Source organism: Phaethon aethereus (genome assembly GCF_964289735.1).
Source record: "Phaethon aethereus genome assembly, chromosome: 6".
In the NCBI taxonomy this organism is placed as follows: domain Eukaryota; kingdom Metazoa; phylum Chordata; class Aves; order Phaethontiformes; family Phaethontidae; genus Phaethon; species Phaethon aethereus.
In genome coordinates, this window is record NC_138580.1 from 43,664,786 (window position 1) to 43,682,907 (window position 18,122).

The window sequence follows — 18,122 nt, forward strand, 5'->3', positions numbered from 1 at the left end:
GCAAGATGCCACCAGCAATTCTGGGTCTAATCCTGCTGCCTACATTCAAGACAGCAGAACTCAAATTCACTGGCTAGCCACTGGCTCCTGTAATGTCTTTGTCTTGTTCACTCTCTAACTCAGCTGAGTCAAAGAGCAACAGTTTTTCATGAACTGCAATTCTGTTGTACTTGGATGTTTGTGACAAATTTGGATTGTAAACGCTTCTCCTCACAGCAATCCCTGCCAAGAACATAGCTTTCTGTTCTGCATCACTTCTTTTTTTGGTCTGGCTTTATGAAGCTGACTACTTCACTGCTTTCATAAACAGTTATGTGCTCAAAATTTTCAGACACCTGATTCTGCGCAAACATCCCAAATTCTTTTCCTGTGAAGTCTTGTTCATCTGAGGAGCCATGCGATATATATATTTTTAAATGTGCATACTTCTAATGTCTGAAGCATTGCATAAATTTTTTCCCTCTTTAGTCTCTCCTGAGATGATTTATTGGAATGGAAGAAATCTCTAATTTTGCGTTTGCACTACTGGGCTGCACTTTAGTTCCCAGGGTCTTGGCATCCAGTGTCACAAAAGCAGCCCTGGGACAAGAAGAAACAACAAACTCTTGGGAAGATTTAGGAAAACAGAGATGTGATGATAACAATTTCAGCAGTCCAAGTTGCGTTCTCTTTTTGGGGTGCAAGGAGCAGGCAGATTTATCCGCATCAAATAAAAATCAATGTGCTTCGGTTGACTGCAGCTCTTTAAGGTCATGATGTTAGAATGCCAAGTTTCATTTAAAAATCGCCATCTCTGGAAATACCAGTTCATTTCACTCCATCAGCTAGTAATAATACTACCAGTTTCTTTATTGATGTTTATATAGGCTCTTTCCAGCTATTCCATTTCTCTCTGTAACAAGCTGCACACCTGGTACTAACACTCGCTGACTTTTCTTACAGAAATCCCTGGGTACTTGCTATCCTTAGCAAGGATATTTGGTAAGTTTTGCAAGTTGGTATTTGCCAACTGGCCACAAGTTTAGTGGGGGAGTTAAGAGAGCAAACAACTTAGGTACTTCTGTATCTGTAAAGCACTTCAGATACCTACTATCTTCTAAGACAGAGATAATTTGGCCTGAAGTTTCCCATCTGGGTGTTCTCCCCAAAGCAAAGCCTCTGCATTTCATTTGTATTCCCTCAGCCTAGTAACTTCAGACAAGAGAGGAGGAAAGAGGCCACGGCAGGGCCAAAATAACATATGTGATCTTGAGAAAGACTGATGCTACAAAGGCATATATGCTGGCAGGCAGGATTAAGAGAGTGTAGGGATCCTGCTCCTGGGCTTTTCCTACTTCCTTGTTCCCTCACTATGGGAGCAGTGCCATCACCTAACTGCAGGAGCGTGCCCTCTGTTTCTTGCAGAAGACACAAGTCCCATGTACGCCTTTTACTGTGGGTTCTGTCATAAAATGCTGCTGAGGACTTACCTTCCTCCACAGCACCTGGTACCAGTCCTGGTATCAGGGGAGGAAAGCTCAGCTGTGCTCCAGCAGTCCCCTCCTCTGTTCCCATAGCAGTATCAGGCAAGGAGAGACCTTTAGGAGCACTGAAATTGCAGCAGCAGGCCAGACGTTCAGACCAGCACAGCCGTCTATGCTTTGTGCCCAACAGGGACACCGAGGGTTGCAGATGTCAAAGACACTTGGGAGTTGTTGGCTGGTGATAGGGAGGAGGTTTCCTCCACGCTCATGGTGTTAAATTATCAGCTTTTTATGTAAAAGGAGCCAGAAACACCTTCACTGTGACTGGTGAAATCACAGGGTGATGGACTTGAGCTCAGAGCTCAGGAGCAGAGAGCACATAGTGCAGCAGAAACCCCATCCCTCAGCTCCAAGCACAGGCTGTCAGTAACTCGGTTGGGCAGAAAGGTTTTAAGGGAAAAGCCTGTCCCAAGAACAGTTCCAGGTGGCAAGAGGAATCCCTCTGCTACACCGGGTGTCTCTTACTGTGCTGAGATACTCGAAGCAAAAACACAGACACTTCCCACAGGAAACAAGAAGCATTTCTGCCATGCGATGGTTCTGTCTAGTTTGTATTTCACAACCTCGAGAAAGGCCAGACTGTCTGTTAAGTGGGTTCACTGACCTGTGGTACATGGGAAAGGGCAGTAACGCAACCAGCAGCATCCAGAGACCTCCCTTTCTGAAGGGCTGGAGGGCCCACTGCAGGCTTTCACCACAGGGGCCTGGGATGAGCTGGCGGCTGCGTGAGGCTCAGCTCCAGCCTGTTCTACTGTGCCCACAGCTCCTCACGGAGGAGCAGCTCTGCTATACAGCTAGCCAGATCCGTACCAGAGCTTTAAGAGATACAGAAACACGCTAAACATACATGGGCACAGCGTCCTATCTGGATAAAGAAAGGTTTTATGTAGTCACTTATATTTACGCATGGAGGAAGATCAAAAGTAGGTTTGGGGCAATGACTCGATCTCGGTGCTAAACACTGAGAAACAATACCTGGGACTTCTACCCGCTGTGCTGAGGACCAGATGTGAAGGTTTCTGAGAAGCATTCAGCCTCCCCCGACACTGCCCAACACTCCCACTCACACCCCATGTACAGAGGGATCCAACAGAGCCACACTCCGTGATGCCTGCGGTACCACCGTGCTTCGGAGGAGTACTTACTCTGTAGCCATCTTTCTTTCCTCATCTTCATTTTTTCTTTTTTAGAAAGAATTGTTTTTTCTTCTAAACCTGGAAGGAAAAGAGGAAAAGAGAGACATTGAGATGGAGCCTGGCTCCTGCACACAGATTCAGTGCTGGACACTTCCCAAAGATAGCAGAGTCCATAATATTTTGTTCAACCCTTGATGATTTTGAACTTGCTGGCAGGTTGGGCAGGCTGCAGGCAAACCGGGGGCTACACTGCACCTCAACTTGTAGCCAAGCAAATCAAACCCAGCTCGCTGTGAGTGAAGAAATAAGAAACGGGCAAGTAGATTGGATCATCAGCACCATAGGCCCTGTTTTCTCAGGCCAGGTAGCTCTTTGAGAAAAGCTTTTTGAGAGACCCTTGCCCCCTGTCCTGCACTCCTGCATGAACCTGGCCTGGGAGCTGGCATCTTCTTTGAAGACTAGCTGGAAGTGATGGGAGGACCTACAGGTTCCAGAACTGGGAGCAAAAAGCAAGTTTTAATCTGAAAATATGCACGCCAATAAAGCTAGGAAGAAGGAAAACTCGGGCTGCAGACATGGGCGAGGGTAGAAGGGGGAATGGCAGCCTGGCACGGCTATAGGCATCTGCCTGCCCAATGACCTCAACGCCTGCCCGGACAGCACACGGCAGGCAGGGAAAGGACTGAAAAGGGTCTGAAATACGCGGTTCTGTGGCATCCCTAAGGAACAGCCAACTACTAACAGCTTGTAAAAAAGGCTAGTACCTACTACATACCAAATTCAGTATTTGGAAACCAGCTGTTGATCACTGATATCCCATACCCAGTAAAGTAACGTCACAAATATTTTTACTGGAGATCCGTTGCAGACGCTATAAAATTTTATCTTCAGTGTTTAAAGCAAAATTGACTTTAGTCAACTTTTCTCTTGAAATGTGCTGGAAATACTGCTACAGGAATGCCAACGGAGGAAGAGAAAAAATACCCTTTTTCTCCCCAAAATACACAAGAGAAAACAATTCAACGCAACTCTGAAAACAACTAACTGTGGACAACTTCTCGGAGGCTGCGAATCTTTCAGGATGATTTAAACAAAAGCAGGATCATAATTTAGTAATTTCAATGCCTTAAGATCAGAACAAGCCTGCTGGGGCTGGGAGGACTTCTCCATAAAGCCAACAACCACCACCATGTTTTGAGTTTCCAGAGGACACGGAGAACGAAGCTGTAGCTTTCACTGCCTCGTGTCCCAGAAAAATACGTTACTGCAGTCAATGCACCCAAGAAGCAAGAAATAAAACCATGCCTAGAAGCCACCACTCAGTTACAAAGCTCAGGGACGCCCTGAAGGGTTTGTGTGTGACTGATGCTGCTGTCCATTCTTCCGTCTCCTGCAAAAAGCACCAACGCACGGGCACCCTGCTAGGCCCGGGCCAGCAGGCCAGCCCGCCGGGACACGGGGCCAGCCAGAGACAAACATCCCGTCTTGTTAAGGCCAAATTTCCTCAATCCATTTGCTGTGGTATCAAAGCAGATGCTAAAACAACTAATTGCACGTTCCAATAACCAACTCCTGGCTACCCCCACCCCCCATCGCCCCACGTTTCTGTGGTTTCAGGGGAAAAAAAGGATGACTCGCGAGAGGCCAAAACGCAAGTCACGCCCTGCTGATGCCGAGGGGCGGCCTGCACGAGGCACCTCCGCCCTGCCCGAGCCTGCCCGGGTTTCAGCGGCGGCAGTGCCGGGGACATGTGCCCCCTCGTCTGAAAACACGCTCATTACTGCATTGGGAAAGCAGCGCCTGGCGGGACTTGTTAGTGAAAATTAAAAAAAAAAAAAAAAAAAAAAAAAATTTCAGCCAGCTGGCCAATTCTAGTAATAACATCGATTCAGATTTTTTTTCTCCCCCTCCCCAAACAGCAGCAGAATATTTAAGGAAACACAAAAGCTGTTTTCCTGGCAGCAGCCCAGCCTCGCTGCAGGCCGGGGCCCGTAGCCGCAGGCCACCAGAGGGGCGCAGGGAGGGGAGCCGGGGCCCTCCTCTGCCCACCGCGAGCACCTGGTGAAACGGCCGGTTTCTGCCCTTTTTCACTGCCAGCTCCCCGGACACCTCCATTTTATGCATCCCTCCCCGCCCCTCAGGAGGTTGTTTTGCTGCTGGAAGGTGCCAAGTTGTGTTTGGCAACTTGCAGGCACGACGCCGAGTGCCAAAGCCGCTGGAAAGCCACTGGAGAACAGTGGAGGCAGAATTTAGCTAGTTAATTAACGGCACAGACTGTCCCCAAGGTAGTCTTTTATTTTTATTTAGCTTGCAAGCACCTCTGAGATCAAAGCCAGACTGCAGCTCCAGTTTAATTATTTTTCTGTAAAATCTGAAGGGTTTGGGTGCCCCCCGGCCCATTCCACATGTAATTTAACAACACTTGCCTTTGAAGCCTTGTGCACAGAAGAAAGGTGAAGCAAAACCCACTTATATTAGCTGAGGGTAATTTACATACAGTAAACTTGACAATTATTCCTTTCAGCAAGGATGTGTTTTTTCTTCCGTCTGATCTGCGCAGTACAAAACATCTCAAACACAAACAGATTAAAAAAAACCCAAAACAATAGCTTTTTGCCTCCTACATGAAGCATCTGATTCTAGTCCTGACAATTCTCAGGATCCTGCTTTCACGACAGACAAGCAGATTATTTTTCAGTACAGCTTCCTTCACTTCAGAAAGGTTGAGTTTTTTTGGTAAACGACTCCTTAGACTAAAAAAAAATAAATTGTATATAGATGACTACTTTTCATAAAGGACCCCTTGGACTAAAAATATATATACTACCTTAAAAGTCTCCATTTTATCCTTTCTAGGCATTCAGAAAGAAGCCGGACTGCATTAAAGCCGTAACACTACAGGCTTCCCTGAGCCCCAAGATCCCACTATTTAAGTTTGACTCCACAACTGTGAGGGTGAAAACACAGGCTTCACAGTTCCAGGAAACCACATTACTTTGAGGACTTGGCCATGAGCAGAAATATCAAGTCTGAGCAGAAATAGCAAATAAACCGGTGCCTGTGCAATGCCACACGAAGAGAGGAGGGTCCTCCCGCACCGGGCATCTGCTCCCCACTGTGCACAGCTGCAGTGAAGCACCAAGTGCCCCCTTCGGTACGAGCTATTAAGAAATAGCACGTAGTATTAAGTATTATTCCCAGAACTTCGATGATACATAACAGTAAAGCTGTTGCTGCTCAAAACATAGTATTTTGGCAAAACAGGGTACCGTATAAATTGAAGTTAAACAACAACAGATGTGTTAATTTTAGCCTCAGTTGTGTAACAGCAGCAAAAATGAGCATATGCCTACAGCTGTGGGACGAGTTCACTAAAGAAATTCAGAGAGCACACCCAAAAGCAGAAGACTGGGTGTCTTTTGGGGTTTTCTTGGTTTGTTTTTTTTAAAAATTACATAGTGTCACTTGTAAATTGGCTGATACCCTTTTACACTGGAAGGGCCTGGGAAATGGTAAGCCGGTCTCCTGGGGCAAACGCAACAGTGGTGTGACCTGACAGATGCCAGTGCAGAACTCCTGAAGGTATTCTCTTTCCTCTAGGAAGAAAGTTGAGGGGCAACACAGGCCAGGCAGAAAGTCAGCGAAGATGTCCTCCAGCAGAGACGGTGCTCTGCGGGAGCTGCCCTCATCTCATCCAGCAGCTCAGCTCCCAGCCAGGCGACCTCCCACTCCGCCTCTCCTGCACAAAGCACTGACTGGGGGCTGACACCCAGGCTCTTTGCCCCCTTGCTCTTAGAGGAGCCCCCAGAGACAGCTTGGTGGCCTGTACGTGGTGCACAGAGACCATGGCGGGGGAGTGTTTGGGTTTTAGCCAGTCCAAGCCCCTCCACCCTAAGGAGGCTCGGCAACCAGTGTTGGAAGAGATGATGACAGCCCGTGCTGGGACAGGGCAGGCTTCACCATGGATACAGCATTTGCTTTTTATGTTCCAAAACAAGCTACATTATTTTTGTTCACGCTTAATCATTACACCAGCACGCAGGCTCTTGCCCTCAGTGAGGAAGGCATCCTATTTAAAGTGGGATCTGCATTCTCAACCCTTCCAGATTGCCTGGTTATTTAACATAGAGCCTACTTTCAAGCCCAGCTTCCCACCCAAGACCCGGAGGAGCTGTGCGACCCATGTCCTTACGCCAAGGTCATGCCTCCGTCAGGCCTGGTAAACATCCCCGGGCTCTGACCAGCTACAGCAAGGGCACGAAACCTCCCTCTGCAGAAGAGCTAAGACTCATCTCTAGTTAGCCGCATAAGTGCACAAGTGACATGCCATCTGAAGCAGGAGCAGCTCCCCTCAGGAGGTGACCGAGAAGTCACAATCTGCACAGTAGTCTGCAAAAGGCAACTCTGGAAACAAAGTCTGTCCTCCCAAGTGATGTCTTAACTGCTGCAGGCACGCTCAGCCCCTGCCACAAGGTAAAAGTACCACCTTCCTCCTCTGCCCCAGGCATTTTTCACTCCTCAGAAGTCCTCAGTCTTCCCACCTGCACCCTCTCAGCAGCCCTCCCCAGCAGAGGTTGCCATTTCAAGGGTCAGTCTCAGATAGGCACACACAGGATGCTCAGGGTGGCCCAGTGGACTGCCACTGTCCTTAAAGCCACTTTTGCAGCTGGAAGGTTATTTTCATAACCAAGGCAGAAAGAGGTAACATGTCTCAGGGAACCTAAATTCCTGAACCAAGCGTGCCACAAGGACTACAAAATGCCTTGTGCGAGGCAGGAGCATTGCCAGCTCATGGCACAGAGAGATCCCAGAAACCACTGTGAGCCTTCTGATGGAGAAGCTATGGCTGCCCCAAAGAGCTCATCTCATCTGCCAGGTCGCAGGCTCCTCCCTGGGAAAAGTTATCTTTTGCTCTTGGTAAAGGTCAGCTTATTTCAGGAGTTATCCTCCCCGTAAAACACGTACAGGGTACAAACATGTGGAGTCAGAGGGAGAAGTACCCCACGGTGATTTCTGTAGGGGAGAAAATTCCACAGAAGTAGTACTGGGGGACAGCAGGACAACCACATGGCCTCTGCTTTAATTTTGTTCATGAATATCCATTAGTGCCTTTCCTGTATTACCTCCATCCTCCTGTGAACACCCTGGAGGGCGACAAATTAGGTCAGAGCCATCGCTAGTTCAGGGCAGTGAAATGCTTCTTTTTTCACATACATTTTGCTGGTTTTGGAGAGTTTCTCATAAAAAATTGAAAAAAAAGTGTATTTACTATCAGCATGTCCTGCTGAGTCACTGGGTAGGCGGTGAGACTGAGGAAGGAGAATGAAACACAGGATACCAGACAGACAGTGCCACTGTTTGATACCAGACAGGCCATGCTGCTTCTCCCCTTCCTGACCAGGAAAGTATTATGAGATGCAGCCATGACCCACAGGAGATAGAACAGCTGTAAAAGTCATAAATCACAGAACGGTTTGGGTTGGAAGGGACCTTTCAAGGCCACCAACCCCCTGCAGTAAGCAGGGACATCTTCAACTCAAGCAGGTCGGTCAGAGCCCCACCCAACCTGACCTGGGGTGTTTCCAGGGATGGGGCATCGACCACCTCTCTGGGCAACCTGGGTCAGGGTTTCACCACCCTCATTGGGAAAAATTTATTCCTTCTACCTAGTCAAAATCTACCCTCTTTTAATTTAAAACTGTTACCCCTTGTCCAATCACTACATACCCTTGTAAAAAGTCTGTCCCCATCTTTCTTATAGGCCCCTCTCAGCCCTGGCAGCTGCAGGAAGGTCTCCCCGGAGCCTTCTCTGCCCCAGGCTGAGCCCCCCCAGCTCTCCCAGCCTGTCCTCCCAGCAGAGCTGTTCCAGCCCTCGGAGCATTGCTGGGGCCTCCTCTGGCCCCGCTCCAGCAGGTCCGTGTCTCTCCTGTGCCCAGGGCTCCAGAGCCGGATGCAGCACTGCAGGGAGGTCTCCCCAGAGCGGGGCAGAGGGGCAGAATCCCCTCCCTCGCCCTGCTGGCCACGCGGCTTTGGGGGCAGCCCAGGACATGGTTGACTTCTGGGCTGCGAGCGCACATTGCCGGCTCATGTCCAGCTTTTCATCCACCAGGATCTGCAAGTCCATTTGCTGGCGCCTACAGGAAGAAGAGGACTTGCCTACAAAGTGAACCAAGTATTTAACTCATCTTTCAGAAAGCCTGGCTTTAAGCAAACCCAAGGGGACGAGTGGTAACCATTTGACATCTACGAGAGCTCTTGAAACTCTGCATGTGGAACGTAACCTTTTTTAAACAGTTTTTCCTTTAAACTAATTTGCCCTTATTACATTGGAGATACACGGTTTTGCCTGAATAACATAGGTGTTACCACTTAGAATCCTTTTTTCCTGCTGCTTACACATTTGGCTGTCCTTTCTTTGGGATTCTTAGATGACTACAGTGAGCAACAGCCAAACCAACCTCTATGCCCAGACTTGGAGGAACCCTCTTGCTGTTCTGCCAGTGAGCATTGACGCAGAGAATGAGACAGCTCCTCACCTCTTTCTCAAAGGCTTCCCTGGTCAGACAAAACCACCATTTGGCAAAAAGTGCAACTACCAAGGATGTTTTTGTACCAGTACAGGAGCTCCACATCATTTGCTAGAAAAAGCATCCCCAGTTGTGTATCCTCACCAACCAGACAGGTCAGCTTGCTGCCTGGATTCAACACCTCTTTGCAAGAAAAGATGCTGGATTACTTTCTACTTATTTCCCCTCATGTCTCTCCTGCACCCAGAAAAAAAAAACAGTTCTCAGTACTCCCCGAGCTGTAATACTTCAAAAACCACACAAAAAAATGCAGAAAGGCTCACCCACAGACAGGTGCCCTGGGAAACCCATGCCATGTCAGGGACTTTGCAAGACCAGGTGTGATTTCATTTAAGAAACAGGGTTTTCCAGCTTTGGGAGAATGAGTTTGCTTTCAAGAAAAGACATTTCAATTCACCCCTGCCCCTTTTCTTGTCCACAGGAAAAAAAAAAAGGGTGATATACATGCATCAAGTATGTGTACATCTCTTCCAACAAAAAAGCAAGATGACCTCCAAAAGTATCCTGAAGTTCCACAGTGCAAATACAATATTCTTATTTGCCAAGGAATGGCATGTCTGAAAAAGCTGACTTTTTTTTTTGCTTCCTCTGGCATGTATTTGCTTTCTGTGCAGCGCCATGAACAGTTTAAATACCTGTGATCACAGTGAATTTTATGCCCAGCAGCTCTCAGCAAGTACTGCTTCAGTTCTAGCCTTACAAAAGGTCACCCAGTCCAAAGAGAAGCGAAGCAAGGGGCTAGGGCATCAGTGCATGTTTGAGACGCTCCCAACAGCTCAGTTCATGAGATTTCTTCCAGGTTTCATGACAAGCGACCTTGTCCTTCCTGCACACCCTTCTCTGATCACAGCAAATTACACTGGGAACAGCCACAGAAGATGAGAATTTGCCGTGTCTGCATGTAAGGCAGAAAGAATGGCAAAGCCTTCTTGCAATCAAGCTGATCCAAGGAGCTGTATGTCTGAAGCAGAGCCTCGTTTTTTCCACACTCAGCCAAGAAACCTGACCACCTCCAACCTCCTGCCTTGCTACTGCTAGCAGAGAAACCCCACAAGCTGGCTTCTGAGGGAGACTTCATGGTCCCAGCCTCCTCAGAGAGGAGAATCGACCAAGCTTTCTTTGCTTTCATTGTTCATGAAGAAGCTGAAGAGTCAAGTCTCCAAGAACTGGAAGATGGTGGAGCTGAAGCCAAATGCTGCTTCAGACAGCACCAGGGAAACCCAGACCTGCAGTGCCACCATGCACTTCCCTCCCTCACCTAAGGGAAACGAGGCTAATCTGCTCAAGATATTCCTTAAGAAACACGAAGCTGGCACCTCTGCCAGCTCTCAGGTTAGAAAGCTGGTGAGCTTGTACACCGGCATTAAGCATTACCATACAGCAAAGCAGCTTCCTCCCCTGTAGTTCAGATATAAGGGACAACAGTGGTATGCGAAGCCCTCAACATCTGACTCTCAGGGGGAATGCTCTCCTGGGAGCAGGGGCAGCCCTCACTTCCCAAAGGCGTCAGCCTCTCCAAAGCTGCGGCTCGCAGCCTTAGCAAAAGTTTTGCACGTAACCTGCCTTGGGAGTACGTCCGCTATACCTGCTTCCCTGCTCCTGCTGGGAACGAAACCTGGTCTGACAGGATTTGCAGCGTCTCTGTTCCACTGCCAATTCCTTCCCTTGTCCATGGAAGCAAGCTGCTCCTCCTCCTCCTCCTTTCAGCACTCACCCTATTTCTGGGAAGTAGCACATAAGCCTGGGGTATGAAGCACTCCGCAGCAGCCCATGCATGTGCAGCCTGGGTCAGCTGTGGTGTAAGCTAGGACTGAAAGCAGCCTCATTACTATCCTCTTCTCATCTCTGCCACAGACATTTCTGACCTATTTCTTTCTCAAGTTTTGAACAATTTGACATTTCTTCCAAAATTCTGCTCCCTTCAGCAAGAAGGAGTGCACTTGCTCTCTGCAGAGATGGTTTCCGAAAAAAAATCCCTAGAGATTTGAGAGTTCAGGCCCCGAGCTCTCAATAGCATGCAGTCTCAAATGCCGTGCTTAAAGTCAAACAAACCCAAAATTAAATAGCCACATCACTTTCCAGATTGTGTGTTGGGGGCACTTACCTTGTGCAAGCATGACTGACACATGTAGTTATACCTTCAACATGAAAAGGCTAGAGAGACAAGGATGACAGCCACAGAAGTGGTGAAGAACGCCCTGAACATTATATCACATGTAAAAAGGCTACGGAAGAGATAAGAGGCTGTGTTCCCATTTTTAAGCCCTGACCTTTGAGAATGGCTTACAGCAAGGGCAGACTGCACTCTGCTACAAGGTACTTGGAATCTCTCCATTGAGCTGGATGTGGAATCATAACACCGTTAGCTAAAAGACGCCTGTGCAATTGGTGAGAAAGGTCAAAATCAAAGCAAGTGGGTTAGAGCCGACCCCTCCCGAATGGCTGTGAAGGGTGCGCACACCCACAGATGCTGTCACAGCCTTCTACCAATGGACCCTTCCCCCGGCTCAGCACTGCACTCGCCTCCATCACTGTCTTCCTCTTCTCCACCTGCCTCCTCTCCTCCCCTGTCATATATTCCAGGGAGTGTCTGACCAGCTGGAGAGCATCTTTGCTGAAAAGGCCTGGGGTCCTGGTGGCCACCAAGCTGAACATGAGCCAGAAACATGCCCTTGCAGCAAAGGCCAATGGTGACCTGGGATGCTTTAGGAGGATGATTGCCAGTGGGTCAAGGGAGGTGATCCTTCCCTTCTGCTCAGCACTGGGGAGGCCACACCTGGAGTGATGGGTCCAGTTCTGGGCTCCCCAGTACAAGAAAGATATGGATGTACTGGAGTGAATCCAGCTAACGGCCACTAAGATGATTAAGGGACTGGAGCATCTTTCACTTGAGGAGAGGCTGAGAGATCTGGAAGAGAGGTGGCTTAGGGGAAGTCTTATCAATGTGCATGAACACCTGATGGGAAGGAAGGAGAAGAAAGAGCGAGACTATTCCCAGTGGTGCCCAATGACAGGACAAGAGGCACACTTGGGTTTGGGACAACTTTTTAAAGTTTGTTTGTTTGTTTTTTTACTGTGAAGTTAGTCAAATACTGGAACAGGTTGCCCAAAGAGGTTATGGAGTCTCCAGGCCTCCATCCATGGAGATATTCAAAACCTGACTAGACACAGTCCTGGAGAATCTGCTGTACATGACCCTCCTTGAGCAGGGACTGAACTAGATCATCTTGAGAACTTCCTTCCAATCTTAACAATTTTGTGATTATGTGCAACATCTAAAACAAAAAAGCCAGATATTTCATAGGTGCACCTATTTTCAATGCCTCTATAGTGGGGCTAGCCATTGGGAAAGATACCTGCCATAAAAACAAAACACTTGCCTGGCATGGCATGGGAAAGCACTGTGGAAGATTTTTAATCCCTACCCTCGCCTGCTGCTGATTTCAAAAAAAGATCAATGCCACCAGCAGGGCAAACAAGCCTAGTGCAGATCAGCCCTTGACTCCAGCCTCAACACACGCCGATCACACAGAGTAGCAGGGTTTTGCTTTCCATTTTGTTTTCCATAAGGCAAGAGCGCTAGAAGCACAGAGAGCTAGAGCTTCCCAGCTGCCCCGACAGGACAAAACCCACTCTGTGGCTGGCCAGCGTGATATGGACAGATCCATCCCCTTTAGAGCCCACCCTCAGTTTGTATGCAGCAAGGAAAGCGCACAGATCTGTGGGTCCCTTGTCAGAAAAGACCTGCCCTTGTAAAAACAGTATTTGAAAAGTCACCTTGGCAACACAGTTCCTTCGAGCACGCATCTGTACGGCAATGACTCATAGGTTTGCCATCGCAACCTGAAAACAAGGTACTGGGGGCACGCGGAGGTGTAGCTCTGAGCTGTCTTCACCTCCTGCAGCAACTATTTTTAAGCTTCATACAAAACCATGAACACCACCAAGTTGGACCACTGAGGTAGACTCCAGGGAGGCCATGGCACAAGTTGGACAGTCAGCAAGTCACCTTAGAAAGGATAAAAATTTCTATTTTAACAACAAAGAAATACACAGCACAAAAGATATTTGTGTAGATATTGCAGTTTTGATAGGGAGCAGTGAGAAGAATAGAATATAATTTCCATAAAAGCTTAAAGAGCAACACATATCTGGAATGAGATTTATTCTGAGACCAAAAGTAATTCATGTTTACCAATGGGTAAATTCACTCCTTAGGGCTTACTAAGGGAGACAGAATATGGAAACATCCCTATGCTTTTTGACAATGCCTTGCAGGCTTATATTTTAAAGATATTTGCACCAAAATACCCTTTCCATTCCTGCTAATAAGATTACCTTTGACTACACTGTACTTTGAAAAGTTTGAAAAAACAGTAGTTCAAAACCTTCTGCAGTACTACATATTGAAAGATATAGACCTGAAGTGTTACGCTATTTGATTTTATCTGGTGCTTGTAATTCATGCAAAATGCAAGAAAACATTAATTTAATTTCCTTGTCTTTTAACTGTATATTAACTAGCAGACAATTAAGTGGGCATTCCCTAAGGAAGTTTTCCATTTCCAGCCACTGGTTCCTATAACCCCTCTTGCATTTGTTTTGGTACCCAGCATTTCTTTCACAAGTGTATTCTTACCTATCACTTCATACACGCTCTTTCAGCTCCTTAGAGGAGCCAGCTCTGCTCAGTTGTACTTGTTCTTATGTTCTCAATGCATGGATTCAGCAGTGACCCTGCAAACCAGTCTTCAACCTCTTTCCCTAGGTTTTACAACAGGCAGATTTATTCCCACGTGAATTTCTCCACTTCAGTGCTTAGTTTCTGAAGAGCTCCTTTAATGGGACTGCAGACAAAAGACTTCTGTTTTATCCAAAGTACTGATTTTACTGTTTAACAGTTTTATATAGTTGAAGCCACCCTACACCTCAGACAATTTGTAGCTCCTGCACAAGAGAGATTTAGACATAACTGAGGTTTATGAGTGTGTTCAAAAATTTGAATTGTTCGCCATAGCTGTGTTTTAACCACAGGTGTTTTTCCTCAAAATGCCCAGCCTCATTTTATGCTGCATTTCCCGCAATGCCAAAGCTGTGGCCTGATGGGATGCTAGGGGAAGGAGAGAAGGCAGACAACAGCTGGGAAGAGAGGAGGGAAAAAATAAGTATTAGAAGATGCTCAGAGGAACTGCAAAAGCAGAGAGCGCGACACTTCCAAGGCAGACAGGGAAACGTGTCACCGTCAGATGCCACTGCAGCACTGGCAGCAGACCAGCCACGCATGGAGGGATGCCTAGAACGAGTTGTGGAGTTCTTTTATGTTCCTTGGGGATTACACTAGACACTACAGTGTGTTACGTGCGGAGCGCCACCTTCACCCTCACTTCTCCAGATAATACATTTCATGGATTTGCTGGTTTGTTGTTAGAAGCACCAAGTTTTCCTCATTCCCTCAGCCCAGGTTCAACATCTAAAACCATTATCCCTTCCTCCACTGAGAAAAACAGGACATGTGAAATGTAGACAGGCAGTATCATCTGAAATTATTTCTTTCAACTAAAATGGGGAAGGACAGGCAACCAGACCACATTCACTGTGTGACTTGGTGAAACAAGCACCTGCAGGAACCTCTGCCTTAACCAACTGACAAGGCAGGGATGGAGCCAGCAGGAAGAGCTGCAGTTGGAACTTTCCTTGCATGGAGATGGGGAAAAAGAGGCAGGAGGAATCCCAACGTTGATGTTCCACAAGTCAAGTCACAGCTCCCATACAGAGAGGGATGTACCATAAATACCATGGTCTTCAACTCAACAGTCCATCCATTCTATTTTAGGACAATTTGACTTGAGTATTTGAAAATATTCTTGCAGGTTTGAAAAACTTCTTGCAGGTTTGTTCAGACCCTCTAGTTTGTCCGAGACTGGGTACTCAGTATCCAAATCAAATCAGCAACAAGCGGCATGCCTCAGGGGTCCCTGTTGGGACTGCTACTGTTCAGTATCTTCATCAGTGACATAGACAGTGGGATCGAAGGCACCCTCAGCAAGTTTGTGGGTGACACCAAGCTGAATGGGGCAGTTGATCCAGAGGGACCTAGAGACAGGCTGGAGAAGTTGGGCCCATGTGAACCTCATGAAGTTCAATAAGGCCAAGTGCAAGGTCCTGCTACACTGCAACTGTGCTAATTTGAACAGCCACGTAGTTGGCTAGCCCAGTATTTAAATCCCCAAACATCTTAAAATCTTCATAATCAAATGGGGTTTAGCTCATCACAGAGACTGCAGTAACTAAGCAGGATGGAGAAACCTCTGTATCTCCCACCATATTCATTGAGGTCAGGCTACATGACATTTTTATGCTAGTTGTAGCACTCGGGAAGCCAGCAGGGACGCAGTTTCAGGTTAAGCACACAGCTCATTTCAAAGGCTGCCTCTGACCAGAGGTTTTCAAAGATGGACAGAGTCCAATGTGAACTGGTAGCAAGACTTCACAGCAGAGAAACATTTTCTTCTCATCTGTGCTTCTTAAGCCACATCCACAATGGCTCTTTGTAGGCTCTCTGCAGGTCTAAGGGAGGCACGGGAGACCACCAGGGAGCAAAGAAAACAAACTGCATTTATTTGCATGCTCTGTGATGTGGAGACCTGGCAGAGGAAGGCATCTTCCAGCAAGCAGCTACTCAGGCCCTGAATCAGGCCAATCACTGACAGATACTCACTCGTCTGAGTAAGGGAGATGCTGGCATTTTCCAGGAAGCCCCCAAAAGACAAGATGTTAACTGGAAGTACTGGCTTCCAACAGGAGAGGATTTTGCAGTAACCACTGAGGTGGCATAGGGCTTCTCCTGGAAATTTATAACCAGCAGAGAATTATGAGCAGGAACAGGCAAGAAACAACAGTACCAGTGTAATGGCAATTCCCAGACCACCACTGGCCAAGGGACTCGCAACTGTTAAAAGGCAAAAACGAAGCAAACGCAGCATGCCATGCCAAGGTCTCTCTATGCCCTTCCTCTCAACACACACACACTGCTACTTAAGCTGGTAGGTAACAAACATTACTGGAATGACATACTGTTACACATAATTAATATATTAACTAATTTGACTGCTGAGTGCGCTGTGATCAATACTTAATTATATTTTCAGGCAATACAACAATGTCAGCCAGAAACTGAATTGAGTAGACAATGCAGATATATAACTTCAGGGTAAAAACAAAACCATCACAAGAACAGCAATAAGTGGGACCTGTAAAGGAGTTTCAGCAGCATGCACAGAGTAGGGAGAACAGATCCCATCACAGCTGTCCTCACAGTGAAGGAAGAACTGAGCCGTGAAGGTCTAGAGAAGAATGTCGAAACTAGCTGAAATGACAGGAAGATAAGGATGAAGCTCTTGCACAGGGAGAAAGGGAAGAAAAGCAGGAACAGCTAGGGAAGGGGCAGAAACAAGGGCATTAAGGGAAGCTGGACACCCACAACACACCACTCATTGTACAGTGAGGTTTGTCTTCCAGACAGGTAGATGCAGGGCTGCCAGGCAATTGATGCCACAGCGAAACTGAAGCACACGGAAAGCCCACCTGGGCTGGCATGGGGAAAGGTGCTTTCAGGAAGGCAGGAGGACCATTTCTGTTCCCAGCCTGAAAAGGCTACTCACTCAGCCTTCTCTTCCCCACAGGACACAAGGCACAGATCAGGCAAGCTTTACTCCCTCTTTTCATCAGTGGTGAAGGAATAAGCACTCAGAGGCACAGTAGAAGACAGAAAAGAGCTGGGAGAGGTTTCCCTCCACCATTACTTCCTTAGTATCTAGTTTGCTACAGTGCCCCTGTACTTCACCCCACGTACTTCACCGCAGCATCTTCCCTTTCAGAAATAACTGCTCATGCCAATCAGCGCTTTGCAGAAAAATCTGAAACTATTACTTTTTAAACAGGACAGCTGACCCAAAAGTAACATCCAAGCCTGATCTCTACATCCCACCGTTCCCCATTGCAGCCACTATTCCAACTGTAACAAGGACTTGAACTTGCCCAAACTAGGAGAAGACTGCCTAAAATTTATTCCTGAAGCCCTCCCTACTTCACAAGTGTACAGAAATACAAGGACACAAAAGGAAGCACATGTGTGAAACAGGGAGAAATTTAATGAAAACTCTTGAAGATCCACACAAGTATTCTTCCCAGCTAACACTTTCCCTGCCTCTCCTTGGGAGATTTTTGGAATTAGCATCTGAAGTGCGCATTGCCTTTCAGTTGTGCAGAACACTGAGCCCCGAAAGCCAATTTAGCCCTGAGGCTTTGCTGGATGGCCCTGACTGAATGCATTCCTTCAACGCTGTCATGGCAAGTAGCTATCTCAGGACTCGTTTTCAGCAAGGCAGAATGCTCAGAAAACAGAGAGGATGCTCCATCAGCAGGAAGGACCATCTTGCCACCATGGTCCAGGGAACTGTACAGCCTCAGGCTCACTCTGTCTTTAAGTTCAGAGCAGAACAGCAGAGGTGTGACAAGGAAGCTGAAATGTCACTCATTTGCTTTCCCACCCCAAAAGACCTTCCATTAAGAGCAGAAATGATGCTTCAGCATCTATAATCAAGCTGGGATTCCACTAAAATACATATTCCAGGAAAACACGTCAGGCAACAGACAAAAAGCCTGAAGTGTAGCCAGCTACACATAAGGTATTGCAGTCCTCTAGCCTCTGCTAGACTATGCATCAGAGAAGGAGCTTTTACTTAATTTAATAAACTCTCTTTTCAGTAAATCTGCTTTCTTGGCACACTAGCAGCCTCTTCCTCTACATGCCTGTACAGGCAATGTTTCCAGCACACCACTCCAAGGTGTCTATATGCCAGCACCCCACCTACTGT

At 47.3% G+C, this 18,122-nt stretch overlaps 1 protein-coding gene across 1 annotated transcript in view; it reads right to left on the minus strand.

The window, feature by feature from the left end:
- SLX9 (SLX9 ribosome biogenesis factor) overlaps positions 1–18,122 on the minus strand; it is a gene marked incomplete at both ends in the record, with an annotated part of 58,213 nt that overhangs the window by 9,433 nt on the left and 30,658 nt on the right. Inside the window, one exon of the mRNA XM_082001497.1 lies at positions 2,669–2,737. Within this exon, the coding sequence (XP_081857623.1) occupies positions 2,669–2,737 (69 nt within the window). The remainder of the gene's footprint in view (positions 1–2,668; positions 2,738–18,122) is intronic.